General features: G+C 35.2%; 1 protein-coding gene across 10 annotated transcripts in view; it reads right to left on the bottom strand.

Moving 5' to 3' along the window:
- The window catches only part of NAV3 (neuron navigator 3), a 773,874-nt gene that overhangs the window by 17,946 nt on the left and 743,400 nt on the right, over window positions 1–12,528 (bottom strand). For all 10 annotated transcript variants that reach the window (XM_081822104.1, XM_081822099.1, XM_081822101.1 and 7 more), the window contains 4 exons: window positions 11,600–11,703; window positions 9,534–9,629; window positions 9,107–9,275; window positions 7,559–7,794 (listed from right to left, as the gene is read on the bottom strand). In XM_081822104.1, the coding sequence (XP_081678230.1) occupies window positions 7,559–7,794; window positions 9,107–9,275; window positions 9,534–9,629; window positions 11,600–11,703 (605 nt within the window). The remainder of the gene's footprint in view (window positions 1–7,558; window positions 7,795–9,106; window positions 9,276–9,533; window positions 9,630–11,599; window positions 11,704–12,528) is intronic.

Genomic DNA, 12,528 nt, shown 5'->3' with positions numbered 1-12,528 from the left:
AAGAGAAACCGTCAAGAGAGTAACAAAACTGTTGAAGCCAAGAAACACTATGGGACTCAACAGGGATGGTAGAGGTGTGGGAAGATTTTGACTTAGTACGGAAAGCAATGGAAAAACGTTGTAGGATTTAATGCAGTCAGACTTTAATAATGAAAAGATACTCTATTTTCCATGAGGGGAAGGGATAAATCAGAAAGAGAGAGAAGGAAGATTTAACAGATGTTGTGAATCAAGCAGTTAGAAAACAGTTGTTGTCATCCAAGTGATAGAGAGTGTTAATTTCGGTGGGAGGGTGGCAGTAGCGGAGACGGATGGAAGAAGATGGATTTGGTATTTTTTCAGAGTTGAAACTGGGTTTTCTAAACATGTGTACTTAGTATGCTAATAGAGACATATGTGTATGCTAAGGGAAAGGCCTACTATTCAGGAGAGTGGGCATGGCTTACAGTGTCCAATTGGAGTCAATATAAATTGAAACCAGGGGAGTCATCCAGGTGAGAACAGAAGTGGGAGATAACAGAATGTTGGGTCATATGTTCATTTACCAGTAGGTGAAGGAAAAACAGTCAGTGGATGAGACTGAGAAGGAGGTTGCTGGAGGGTAAGAAGGAAACAGAGAATGATAATCATGAAAATTAGAGGAATTTCTAGAAAGGGAAGGTTACCTATAGCGATTTTCTATACATAAGCAATAAAAGAGAGAGAGAGAGACAGAGAAAAGAAGCAAAGGGCATTGAATTTGGCAATTAAGACATCACTGAGTGATTTTGGAAAAGTAGGGCCATTTGATTCTATGATGATTCTTTCTCATCTTGAGAAGGGTAGTAGACCTCTTTGGGAATCTTATGAAAGCTATGGACCAGTTGCAAGTGGACATAGGCATACACAACTAATTTTGGCATACAACTTAAGAGTTTTTCTCAGACCCCTTTGAAATCACTTTATAATCCCCATTGTCGCTTAATTGGGGTTAAATCTTAGATTGAAGTACTGAGGCATTAGCATCCAAAAGTTTCATGTCCAAGATCTAATTAGGCAAAAGAAAACAGGTACATCTACCAGATGGACACTGATAATAAGATGAATCCCATACTCTGAAAATATAAAGAGAACTCGGCAGTTCTATAAAAGCTGTTGATCATTGCCTTCTCTGGTTTTGAGTCTGGACGCAACAAAAATGAATCTGCCAAGAGCAGTTTTCTGATCTTTTCCTACCTAACATTCCAAGTGTTTTCAGCTGGCCACATATTATTTACTAAATCCATCTCCAGCCTTCTGGGCCCGCTATATCAAATGTCACAAAGTGTGACTGTGTATGTTTACTGCTCTCTCTCGATCAAAATATTCCAGCCGGCAGCTGGAGGGAGGGCTTGCAGAGCAGGAAGAGGGACAGAATGTAAAATGCAGAGGTACCAAACACATGAAAAGATTTTTTTTTCATTTGATGGTTTTATTGTTCATTTTTTTTTTTTTTTGAATCAGTATGTGCTTTTTGGCTTTGTCTCTTCGGTGCTGTCTATGGCCTAGCATAATGCATGTCCACCATTACACGGCTTCCTTTTCCAGGGACGGGATTTATCATTTCATGCCTCGCTTCCACTTTAGTAAATCTACACTGCGAGCATCTGTCCCTCAGACAATCTCAACTAGTCATCCCTATTCCTTTAGACCATTGTCACTTACCTCCCCCTCACCCCACGCCGCACATAAAAGCGAAGGAAAGCAAAGCAAAGCAAACAAACAAAAACCACTGTGGGTTCTCTGACAGTTTGGCAAGAAGTGGCTAAATTCTCTAGCAACTACTGTATCCAGCATCATTGACAGTTCATTCATATCTTACAAACAGAAAGAAATAATAAACATTTGTTAGTTGTATTTTGTGTTTTCGTGGTGCCGAACGCCGCATGATTTGTCCAGGGATCTTTCCTATTACTTCTTCCTAGCATCATTAATTCTGTTCCAACACTCTTGGCAATGCTTTGTTTTTCATTATTTTTGTAATAACAAACATTAAGCTGACCTGTTAATGACACAAGTGATTTTATTCAGGAAAAGAAGAAAATAAGAGCATTGGAAATGTTTGGTCACAATCTTTTTTTTAAAGATTTGTATAATATTATTGATTAAGAACATCTCCAAACACTAAACAGTTTTTTAACTGAAATAAAAAGAACCTAAATATAACAGTAGATTTGGGGGTGAGGCAAATGTTATAAGTGTAAGTAATTTTACAAGTGTAAGTAATTTTATAAGTGCAAATTTTGTTAGTGTAAATTAACCAATTGTTTTATTATACCATGTTAAACTACATCCTAATGAAGCCCAAATTATTCTACTTGATTCAAAACTTGATTTTAAGTGATTCCCAACTTTGTCAAAATGACATGGTTTCCTGTAACAAATCTATTCTTCTCCTTTTACCAACCACTTGTTTTTTTTTTTCATAAGGAAGTCACTTCTAAAGTCATACCAACATTGGGGGAAATCCAAAGAACACACTGACGATGGCTAAGGGACATAATCCTTTCATCATTCTGGCTGAGAAGAAAAAGAATGGTGGTAAAAACGCTTTTTTTTTTTTCTTTTTTTTAGGGTCAGAGGGAGAAGCAGACTCCCTGCTGAGCAGGGAGCCTGATGTGGGACTCGATCCTGAGACTCCAGGATCATGACCTGAGCTGAAGGCAGTCGCTTAACCAACTGAGCCACCCAGGTGCCCAAAACGCTTTTTAAATAACATTCTGAGGAGACCTAGAATTCACAGGAGGCATTAAACATGTAGGCTGAAGCAAACAAACGACTATGCTCTTGGTACTTCTGCTTAGAGAATAGTTGAATATTTGGCCTCAGGTTACATGTCTCTATTTCACTGAAATGAGAATGGGTGGTTCAACAAAAATTTGAATGGTGCTGAGTTCCAAAGAATATGTGGAATTCATGTGCTGTATTTATTTAAATTTAAGAGATCCCAGCATGTTTTATGTACATCATTGTTCTCCTTGAAAACGACATATAAGACAGTTTTGAACAAAGTTTGGGGGGTGGTATCTGTATGGGTCTGTATTTGTGAAAGAAATCTTTATTGAAAGTCATTATACATTAATTATATATATGTCTCTCTCCCCCTCACCCTCTCTCTCTCTCACACACACACACACACGCACACACACACACACACAGGCTTAGCTCTTACCATGCCCCTACTACTTTTCCAATATTACAGTTGGGAAAACTAAGGCAAAGGAAATTCAGCAGTTTGCCTTAGATCCCACAGTTGGTCAGTGATAGGGACTTAATAAACTACTCCTTAAGAACATTTTTTATTGAGAAATAATTGACATACATCACTGCATAAATTTAAGGTGAATAGCATGATGATTTGATTTACACATATTGTGAAATGATTACCACAATAGGTTCAGCTAACATCCATCTTCTCATATAGACCCAATAAAAAAAGAAAAGAAGAAAAAAGGACAAACATTTTCTTGTGATGGGAACTCTTAGAATTTACTCCCTTAACAACATTTCTATACGTCATACAGCAGTGTTAGTTATGGTCATCATATTATATATTATATCCCAAGACTTATTTATTCTGTAACTGGAAGTTTATACCTTTTCACCATTTTCTTACAATTCCTGTCCCCCCTATCCTCTGCCTCAGGTAATTTTTTTTTTTTTTGAGATTCCATATATAAGTGAGATCATACAGTATTTGTCTTTCTCTGACTTATATCACTTAGCATAATGCTTTCAAAGTCTATCCATTTTGTAGCAAATGGTAAGATTTCCTCATTTTTTTATGGCTGGATAATATTCCATTGTGTGTATACATATACATATATATGTATATGTGTATGTGTATATATACCCCAATTTCTTTATCCATTCATCCATCCAGGGACACTTAAGTTGTTTCCATGTCTTAGCTATTGTAAATAATGCTTCTATGAACATGTGTGGTGGGGTTGGTGCAAACATTTTTTTGAGTTAGTGTTTTCATTTCCTTTGGATACATTCACATAAGTGGAAATGCTGGATCATATGGCAGTACTATTTTTAATTTTTTGAGGATCCTTCATACTTTTTTCCATAGTGACTATATCCATTAGCAATCCCACCAACAGTGTACAAGGGTCCCCTTTTCTCTACATCCATACCAGCATTTGTTATCTCCTGTCTTTTTGATGATGGCCTTTCTAACAGGCATGAGGTGATATCTCATTGTGGTTTTAATTTGCATTTCCCTAATGACTAGTGATGTTGAGCATCTTCTCATGTGTCTGTTGACCTTTTATATATCTTCTTTGGAGAATGTCTATTCAGGTCCCTTGTCCATTTTTTAATTGGGTCATATCTTTTCTTGCTATTGAGTGGTATGAGTTTTTCCTATATTTTTGACATTAACTCCTTCACAGATATATATATGGTTTATAAATATTTTCTCCTATTCTATAGGTTGTCTTTTCACTTTGTTGATGGTTTCTTTTGCTGTGCAGAAGTTTTTAGTTTGATGTATTCCCACTTGTTTATTTTTTATATTGTTGTTTGTACTTTAGGTGTCATATCCAAAAAATCATTACCAAGACCCATGTCAAGGAGCTTTATTTCTATGTTTTCTTCTTGGAGTTTCATGGTTTCAGGTCTTACATTTAAGTCTTTAATCCACTGCAAGTTAATTTTTTGAGTAATGTAAATATGTGTACAGTTTTATTCTTTTGCATGTGAATATCCAATTATCCCAGCATCATTTATTGAAGAGAATCCATTGAGTATTCTTGGCTCCCTTGTCCAATATTAGTTGATGGTACAGGCTTGGGTTTATTACCAGGCTTTTGATTCTGTTTCATTGTGCCTGCCAATTCTATGTGTCTGTTGTCATGCCAATACCATACTATTCTGATGACTATATCTTTATAGTATAGTTGAAATCAGGAAGTGTGATGTCTCCTGCTTTGTTCATCTTTCTCAGGATTTCTTTGGCTATTCAGAGTCTTCTGTGGTTCCATATATATTTTATGAGTGTTTTTTTTTTTTCTTTTACTTCAATAAGAAATGCCATTGGAATCTTGACAGGGATTGCATTGAATCTATATATAGCTTTTGGTAGTATTGACATTTTAATAATATTAATTCTTCCAACCCATGGACATGAGATGCCTATCCATTTATTTGTGTCTTCTTCAATTTCTTTCATCAGTGTATTGTAGTTCTCAGCGTAGAGATTGTTTATCTCTTTAAATTTATTTCTAAGTATTTTATTGTTTTTGATACTATTATAAATGAGATCAACTTCTTTATTTCTTTTTCAGAAAATCCATTGTTAGTGTATAGAAACACAACAGATTTCTGTATGTTAATTTTATATCCTGAAACTTTACTAAATTTGTTAATTAGATCTAACAGTTTTTTGGTAGAGTCTTTAAGATTTTCTATATATAAAATGATGTCATCTGCATATAGAGACAATTTTACTTCTTCCTTTCCAATTTTGATACCTTTTCTTCTCCCCCTCCCACTCCCCCCCCCTCCTTTTTCTCCTTCTCTTCTTCCTTCATCTTCTTCGCCTCATTGTTCTAGCTAGGACTTCCAGTACTATGTTGAATAGAAGTGATGAGAGTCAGCATCTTTGTCCTGTTCCTGATCTTAAAGGAAAAGCTACCAACCTTTTACCACTGACTATGATGTTAGCTGTGGGCTTGTCATATATGGCCTTTGTTAAGATGTGTTCCATCTATACCTAATTTGTCTTAGTTTTTATCATGAATGATGTACTTCATAAATGCTGTCTCTGCATCTATTGAGATGACCATATGATTTGTTTTCATTCTATTAATATGCCGTATCACATTGATTAATTTCTGTATGTTGAACTATCTTTGTATCCTAGGGATACATCCCACCTTATCATGGTGAATGATCCTTTTAATATGCTGCTGAATTTGATTTGCTGTATTTTTATTGAAAACTTTTACATCTATACTCATTGGGGATATTGCCTATAGTTTTCTTTTCTAGTGGTATCATTTTCTAGTTGTGATATTAGGATGATGCTGGCCTCATGAGTTTTGGAGTGTCCCCTCATCTTCAAATTTTTGGAAGAGTTTGAGAAGGATTGGTGTTAATTCTTCTTTAAATGTTTGACAAAATTCACCAGTGAAGCTATCTGGTCCTGAGCTTTTCTTCTTTGGGAAATTTTTGGTTACTGATTCAATCTCCTTACTAGTAATTGGTCTATTCTGATTTTCTATTTCTTCCTGATTCAGTCATGGTAAGTTGTATGTTTCTAAAAGCTTTTCCATTTCTCTTAGGTTGTTCAGTTTCTTTGGCGTATTGTTGTTCATAACATTAAGAAATGTTTTGTTCACTAAAATGTATGTCTAGTTTATTTCAAGAATCCAATCCGAATTTTGTAACTTGCATTTATTTCTGAAAATGTGTAGGCCTGAAGTTTCTGAGAGACTGGGTCAGTTTAGATCATCTAACCAGGTTATCTTCGGAAAAATAATATGAACCAGTGTCATATGGATTCCATCAAGATATTGCCCATAAGAATCCTTTTTTAAAAAAAAAAGATTTTAAAGATTTTATTTATTTGACAGAGAGAGAGAGAAGGAGCACAAGGAGGCAGAGCGACAGGCAGAGGAACAGGGAGAAGCAGGCTCCCCACTGAGCAGGGAGCCTGATGTGGGGCTCCATCCCAGGACCCTGGGATCAGGACCTGAGCTGAAGGCAGCCACTTAACCGACTGAACCACTCAGGTGCCCCCAGATGCAGTTTCCTAAGAGAAGCTTAGGTTGAATTGATTGAGAATGTAATGAGTACTTATAGGCAAAAATATTCCAGTGTTAGGAATATGTTAGGCATTAACTATTTTCTTTTTAGGGTTCTTTGTTTTACTCATAATATATGAAAGTACTGGCTAGGTTTTATAGACCCCTGATGCCTAATTAATAGCTGACAGTGTTCAAGCTGATTATTATGGTACATTAGACCTTAGTTGATGGCAAAATGAAATATGGTTCAATTTCCTAAGATTCCTAAGCAGAAATCCTATAGAAATAAAATGTAAGCAAATTGCTACTCCCAGAACTTCTCCCTAGACAATTCTAATCATACCCACATCCCCATTGCTGTAACACCCCAGTTAATTCCCACGTATTTATTAAGACCCAGGTCAAGTATTGACTTTTTATAAAGCTCTAATTCTTCCAGGAAGAGTTCTATTTTCCCTTCTTGCTTCTACAGAGCTCTGCATGGATCTTTTTCTACTCCAACACTTCCCAAATGGTTGTCTAAGAGAACTGAGACAACAGAGACTGTCATTTTCTTCTGTATATTCCCAGTGCTTGTGAAGTAACTGATAACTGAACATTACTGAATAAGTAGTCTTGCTTAAATTCATGAAACAGAGTTGAGTCATCCACCAGATTTTAGTTTTAGTCAAAGAGATGGTATGTTTCCATGTTCAGAATGGGTTTCACGTAATCTTATAGCTTAATTGCTTAAAACCCTTATGGATAAATAGCAACAATTCTCTGAGGAATTTGTGACTTACCTTACTTGACTTGTGGTCCACATTAAAAGTGGCAATTGCATCCTCTGTTTTTTTCCTCCCAGATTTGGTTATTACATATTCGGCAAGTTTATTTGCTAAATAGGTCTTTCCAGTACCACTAGGTCCTGAGAGTATAATTCTGTGATGCTCCATCAACAAGTTAAAGTACCTTTGGGTAATTGGTTTAGGAATCAGTGTATCAAAAACAAAACTGTCCAAACTGTTTTCTTCTACCCCTGAAGGAAGAAACAAAAGGAACAGCATGCCTTATTGTTCTACAGAAGCTGGAATTTAAAATATAGCGTTAACTGACAACAGAGTTTTATTAGTCATAGGAATGTAGGCCTGGTAAAATGCTTTCCTTGATATTTCTATCTCACAACCACGTGTTGCCATTTTAAGACAAAAAGCATTAGTAATAAGGCAGAGTGAGCAACCAAATGAAAGTAAGCCTGTTTCCTCTTGGTTCAGGCTTCCCTCCACTGTCTACTTCAGGTTTCCCACTTATGTTTCCAGAGAGAAATGGAAGAATTACATTAAATTCTATTATAGTATCTTCCTTCTCTTTGAACGTGGTGGTTTTGTTAAAAATAAATGTATATATTAAAATGTATGTGTGTTCTTCCCTTTTTCTTCCTATTTTCTCCTTCTCTTCATTCTCTTTTATCTCTCATTACAAACCCCAGCTGTACAACCACTTAAGCTCTTGAAGAATATGAATTGTGATATTTGGCAAGGAATTAAGAAGCAAAGCAACAGTATCTCCTTTTACTAACCCAAGCACCTTAATCACAAAATCAAATGTTGGCAAACTCCTCTATTAATCCAGTTTTTATAGATGTGCTCTGACTCTTTAACATATATGAAGAAAGAATTATGGAGACAAGTATACTTTAGATATTCCATTTGCCTATAATTAATCACATCATCCAAAGCAAACAGAATTTCTTAGCCCCAATTCTTAACATCTATTCTCTATCCCCAGTGGGTATTTATTGGGTACACATATTTTAAAATCAAAGATACAGTGACGAATATATTACTTTGGGATAGGCAAGGAATTCTTTGAGTCCTCCCTAAATGAAAGATGATAATGGAATAAATCTAGGAATTTGAAATTCCCTAAATCACATTCCTTTTCTTGAGTCTTAGAGAATCTTCAAAATTACATTCCAAGTTTCACATCCCAGAAGTCAAAGAATCTCATTTACTTGAATTTTAATGTTTTTATTATGATTTTAGTGTTTTAAAATAAATATGTCCCATTTCATACTAAAACTATCAATGTAGTTAACATTTTTTTCATAACATATTTTCAAATATGAAAATCTGAAGTGAAACTAGAAAGAAAGAGAGAAAGGAAGGAAGGAAAGGAAAGGAAAGGAAAGGAAAGGAGGAAGGAAGGAAGGAAGAAAAAGAAAGAAAGAAAGAAAGACAAAGAAAGAAAGACAAAGAAAGAAAGAAAGAAAGAAAAAGAAAGCAAGAAAGAAAAAGAAAATATTGGTTAAAAAAATACAGTTGTGTTTTTCTTTTCGTTTTTGTTTTTACCTTTCAGGTTCACAGTAATGATGTTATTATCTCCAACAAGGTATCCACAAGGCAGCAGTTCAGGCACTTCTAGGCTATGGGATCTAATTAAATCTCCTATACAGTAGCTAGCAATGCAGTCAGAGCTCAGACCAAGGCTAGTGGATGTATCAATTCGGAACACATATTCCTAAAATGATACATACAAAAAGGAAGTCAAAACAGAGATTCAACTCATCTACAACAAATACAAAACTCATGGGCATATGAAGCTAGCCGTCAAGAATTTTGGAATGGGTAATAAAAGAATTATTAATATCACACAGCACAAAGAGAGAAAGCTTGAAATGGGAGCAAGGAAAAGCAGATATGTCTACATTATTAAAGCTAAGGAAAGCTTCTAAAATAAAACACATTCAAAAATATCAGGATATCTTACACAATTTACCTTAAAGAGACGTCTAATTACACCATCTAAGACATCCCACTTGGTTTTTCCACTAACGCCAATGGATCCTATCAAATATGCCTGAGACTTCTGATCCTAAATAAGAATAAAATAAAACATGATAAAACCCAATTGTATGTCTTGTTTTATCACTACATTTTCTACTAAAATATATTAATATACTCATAATTAAGACTAAAATGTTTATTAAGCCTGTGGGTTTTATTGTAACAGACACATATGGTATATTATATAAAATAAAACATATCCCAACAAACTAAACAAATAAATTAAGTAACATCAACAGCAACAACAAGAAAGAAAGAGATGAGATGAAGTGGAATGGTATGGAAAACTGACTTGTGACCTGTTTGGTCACAATCCTGATTCTGGTCGCCAACTGCATTCATCCTTAAGAGGTGTTAGAATAATAACTGAGTCAGATATTAGGAGATATGGATTCTACAACACAGACTCTCTATCACCTAATTTAAAAAAATGTGACTTTAGGTAAGACACTTAGCCACCTCAGAGCCTCGATTTTTTCCTCTGTAACATTCACCTCTATAAGGGTAAATGATTATTATCATCATTTAGATATAATCCAAGTTAGAAGCCAATACTTTTTCTAGAAAAAGTTAAGAAATTCACAGCAAACCATTGTGGGGTTTTTTTTAGTACTCTTATGGACTGAATGTTCATGTCTCCCCAAAATCATATGTTAGAGCCATAACCCTCAATGTGTTGATTTTTGGAAATGGAGCCTTTAGGAGGAAATCTGATTAGGTCAGTAGAATGGGGCTCTCATGATGGGATTAGTGACTCATAAGCAGGGGAAGGGAGAGAGACATTCATCTCTCTCTCTCTCTCCAAGTACACACACTTTGGAAAGGACATGTGAAGACATATCAAGAAGGTGGCTATCTGTAATACAATGAGAGACTCCTCACTAGGAACCAAATAGGCTAGCACCTTGATCTTGGGCTTGACAATGGTGATAAAATACATTTTTGATGTTTGAGCCACTCAATCTATGGTATTTTGTTATGGCTGCCCAAGAAGACGAAGACAACTACTTTGGATGTTCAAAAACATTGCTTTTGAAGAATTATTTAAAAAAAAGAAAACTTGTTTTCCAGTATTATTGTAACCCAGTCAAAATGAATGCTAATACCACGCTTTGTAAGTAGCTGCTTTTAAATTAGAAATAGTTTAAGCTTCACTGACACTATTACAGTCTTTTGCATGAAGACCCACTTGGGAAAATCAGGCATAAATCTGCTGCTCAAGCAGAAAGTTTATGGCACTGGAATTCTTCGAATATTTGCTCAGTGTAATAATTCACAAGTGCCATCTTACTTTTCAAACTTCACTACTTCAACTGTTTTAAAATTCCAAAGGAGTTTTTGTTTTTCTGTTTGGTAGGAAAAAAATTCAGAGACTTACAAATTTGTATTCTTGGCCACTCAACTACAAATTCAGCTTGAAATAATATTTTTAGTTTTAAAAAAGGACTTGAGTCATGATTTGGTAGCAGCATTTGGTTCAAGTTAAAATGTTTTCCTCATCAGCTTAGATTTTGCTTAAAAATGATACATACAAGTAGCATCAATGGAATTGTCATACTAAGTTCAGTAAATATATCTTCCCAGCATCTAGAATATTCATATAGCTTATAGTCTCCTCCTATATTGACAGCTCGGTAACATGTTACTACACATCATAAATATCACCTGTATTTTACAGGTGACACCAAAAGAATGTTAGACAAGATGCTGATGTCAAAGAAAGCAATGTTTCCTTTTTGAAGTTATAGAAATGAGAATGACAACCAAGATTGTCACCAGTGAATGAACGTGATGTACTGAGACACATTTCTACTTATATGATGGTGCCATTTTTTTTTTGAGTCCCTAACTTTCATGTTTTTATAACATATTAGGCCAATGCCAAGACACACACTGCTGACAGTGTATCTACCAGGACAAATATTCAAATTTAAAATACATTTGATTCATGGTCATGCTCATGCTTTAGTAATAAAGAATTCAAGATTAAGAACATACCTTTGCTCGGCCATAGCCCTTGCTTATGGAGACGATAATTTTCACACTGCGGCCATCTTTGTGTCCAGTTGCATCACTAGCACCAGCATCGTCTAGCAAAATATCTACCAAATTTTCAAAGAAATAAACACACATGCACACATGTGCACGTGCACGCGCACACACACACACACACGCACACCCCACAATAGAGTCACATTAGCTTGGAATTGTTTATTTTCATTGTTTTCTTCCTCATAGTTTTCAGTGGGAATATTTGGCCTTTCTGTTTCCCATTCTAGCCTAACTCGTTTGAAAAATCTCAGCTTTCAAGAAGATGAATTAGTGTGGTTGGACTGAAGGTTCAATCTAAGAATTTATTTCTGCCTCCAAAGATCTTCACCCACATGCTGGGCCATCGCCTTCAGATGAGGAAATAAGGGGTTTGTTTTTCTATTAGACCCAGGTCTGAGGAATACTTGAGTAATATTCAGTTACCATTGTAACGGTGACAAACAGAAAAGCAATTTGATTTTTCTATCCAACCTAAAATATCCAAGCTCAATACCCATGTAATTTACGAATGCTAAGGTGCTGAGATTGGCTGTCAAGTGAAATTATTTTCAAGCATTTGGCACATATCCAGCTATATTACTGCTTACCTTATATCTATAACTATTAGGTACTGTTATTGAATTTTAACCATAGTATTATACTTCCCTACAGAAGCACATTAATTATCACTCTCCTGTACCCTTTATGCTTATAGTTTTAAAACCAAAATAGTATTTCTAGTAATCAGCTAAGACTTACAGAAGCATGATAAAGCTAGCTAACCTTCAAAGCATCAGCCTTTAAATGGAATTAAAGATTAATTTTCAAAATACATGAGATTAATGTCCAATTTGGATAATTATTAACATCAACTATCCCACATATATGTTTTCCTT

Source organism: Leptonychotes weddellii, chromosome 5 (genome assembly GCF_054177405.1).
Source record: "Leptonychotes weddellii isolate Sample4059 chromosome 5, ASM5417740v2, whole genome shotgun sequence".
Taxonomy (NCBI): domain Eukaryota; kingdom Metazoa; phylum Chordata; class Mammalia; order Carnivora; family Phocidae; genus Leptonychotes; species Leptonychotes weddellii.
This window is presented reverse-complemented; position numbering and strand designations above follow the sequence as displayed.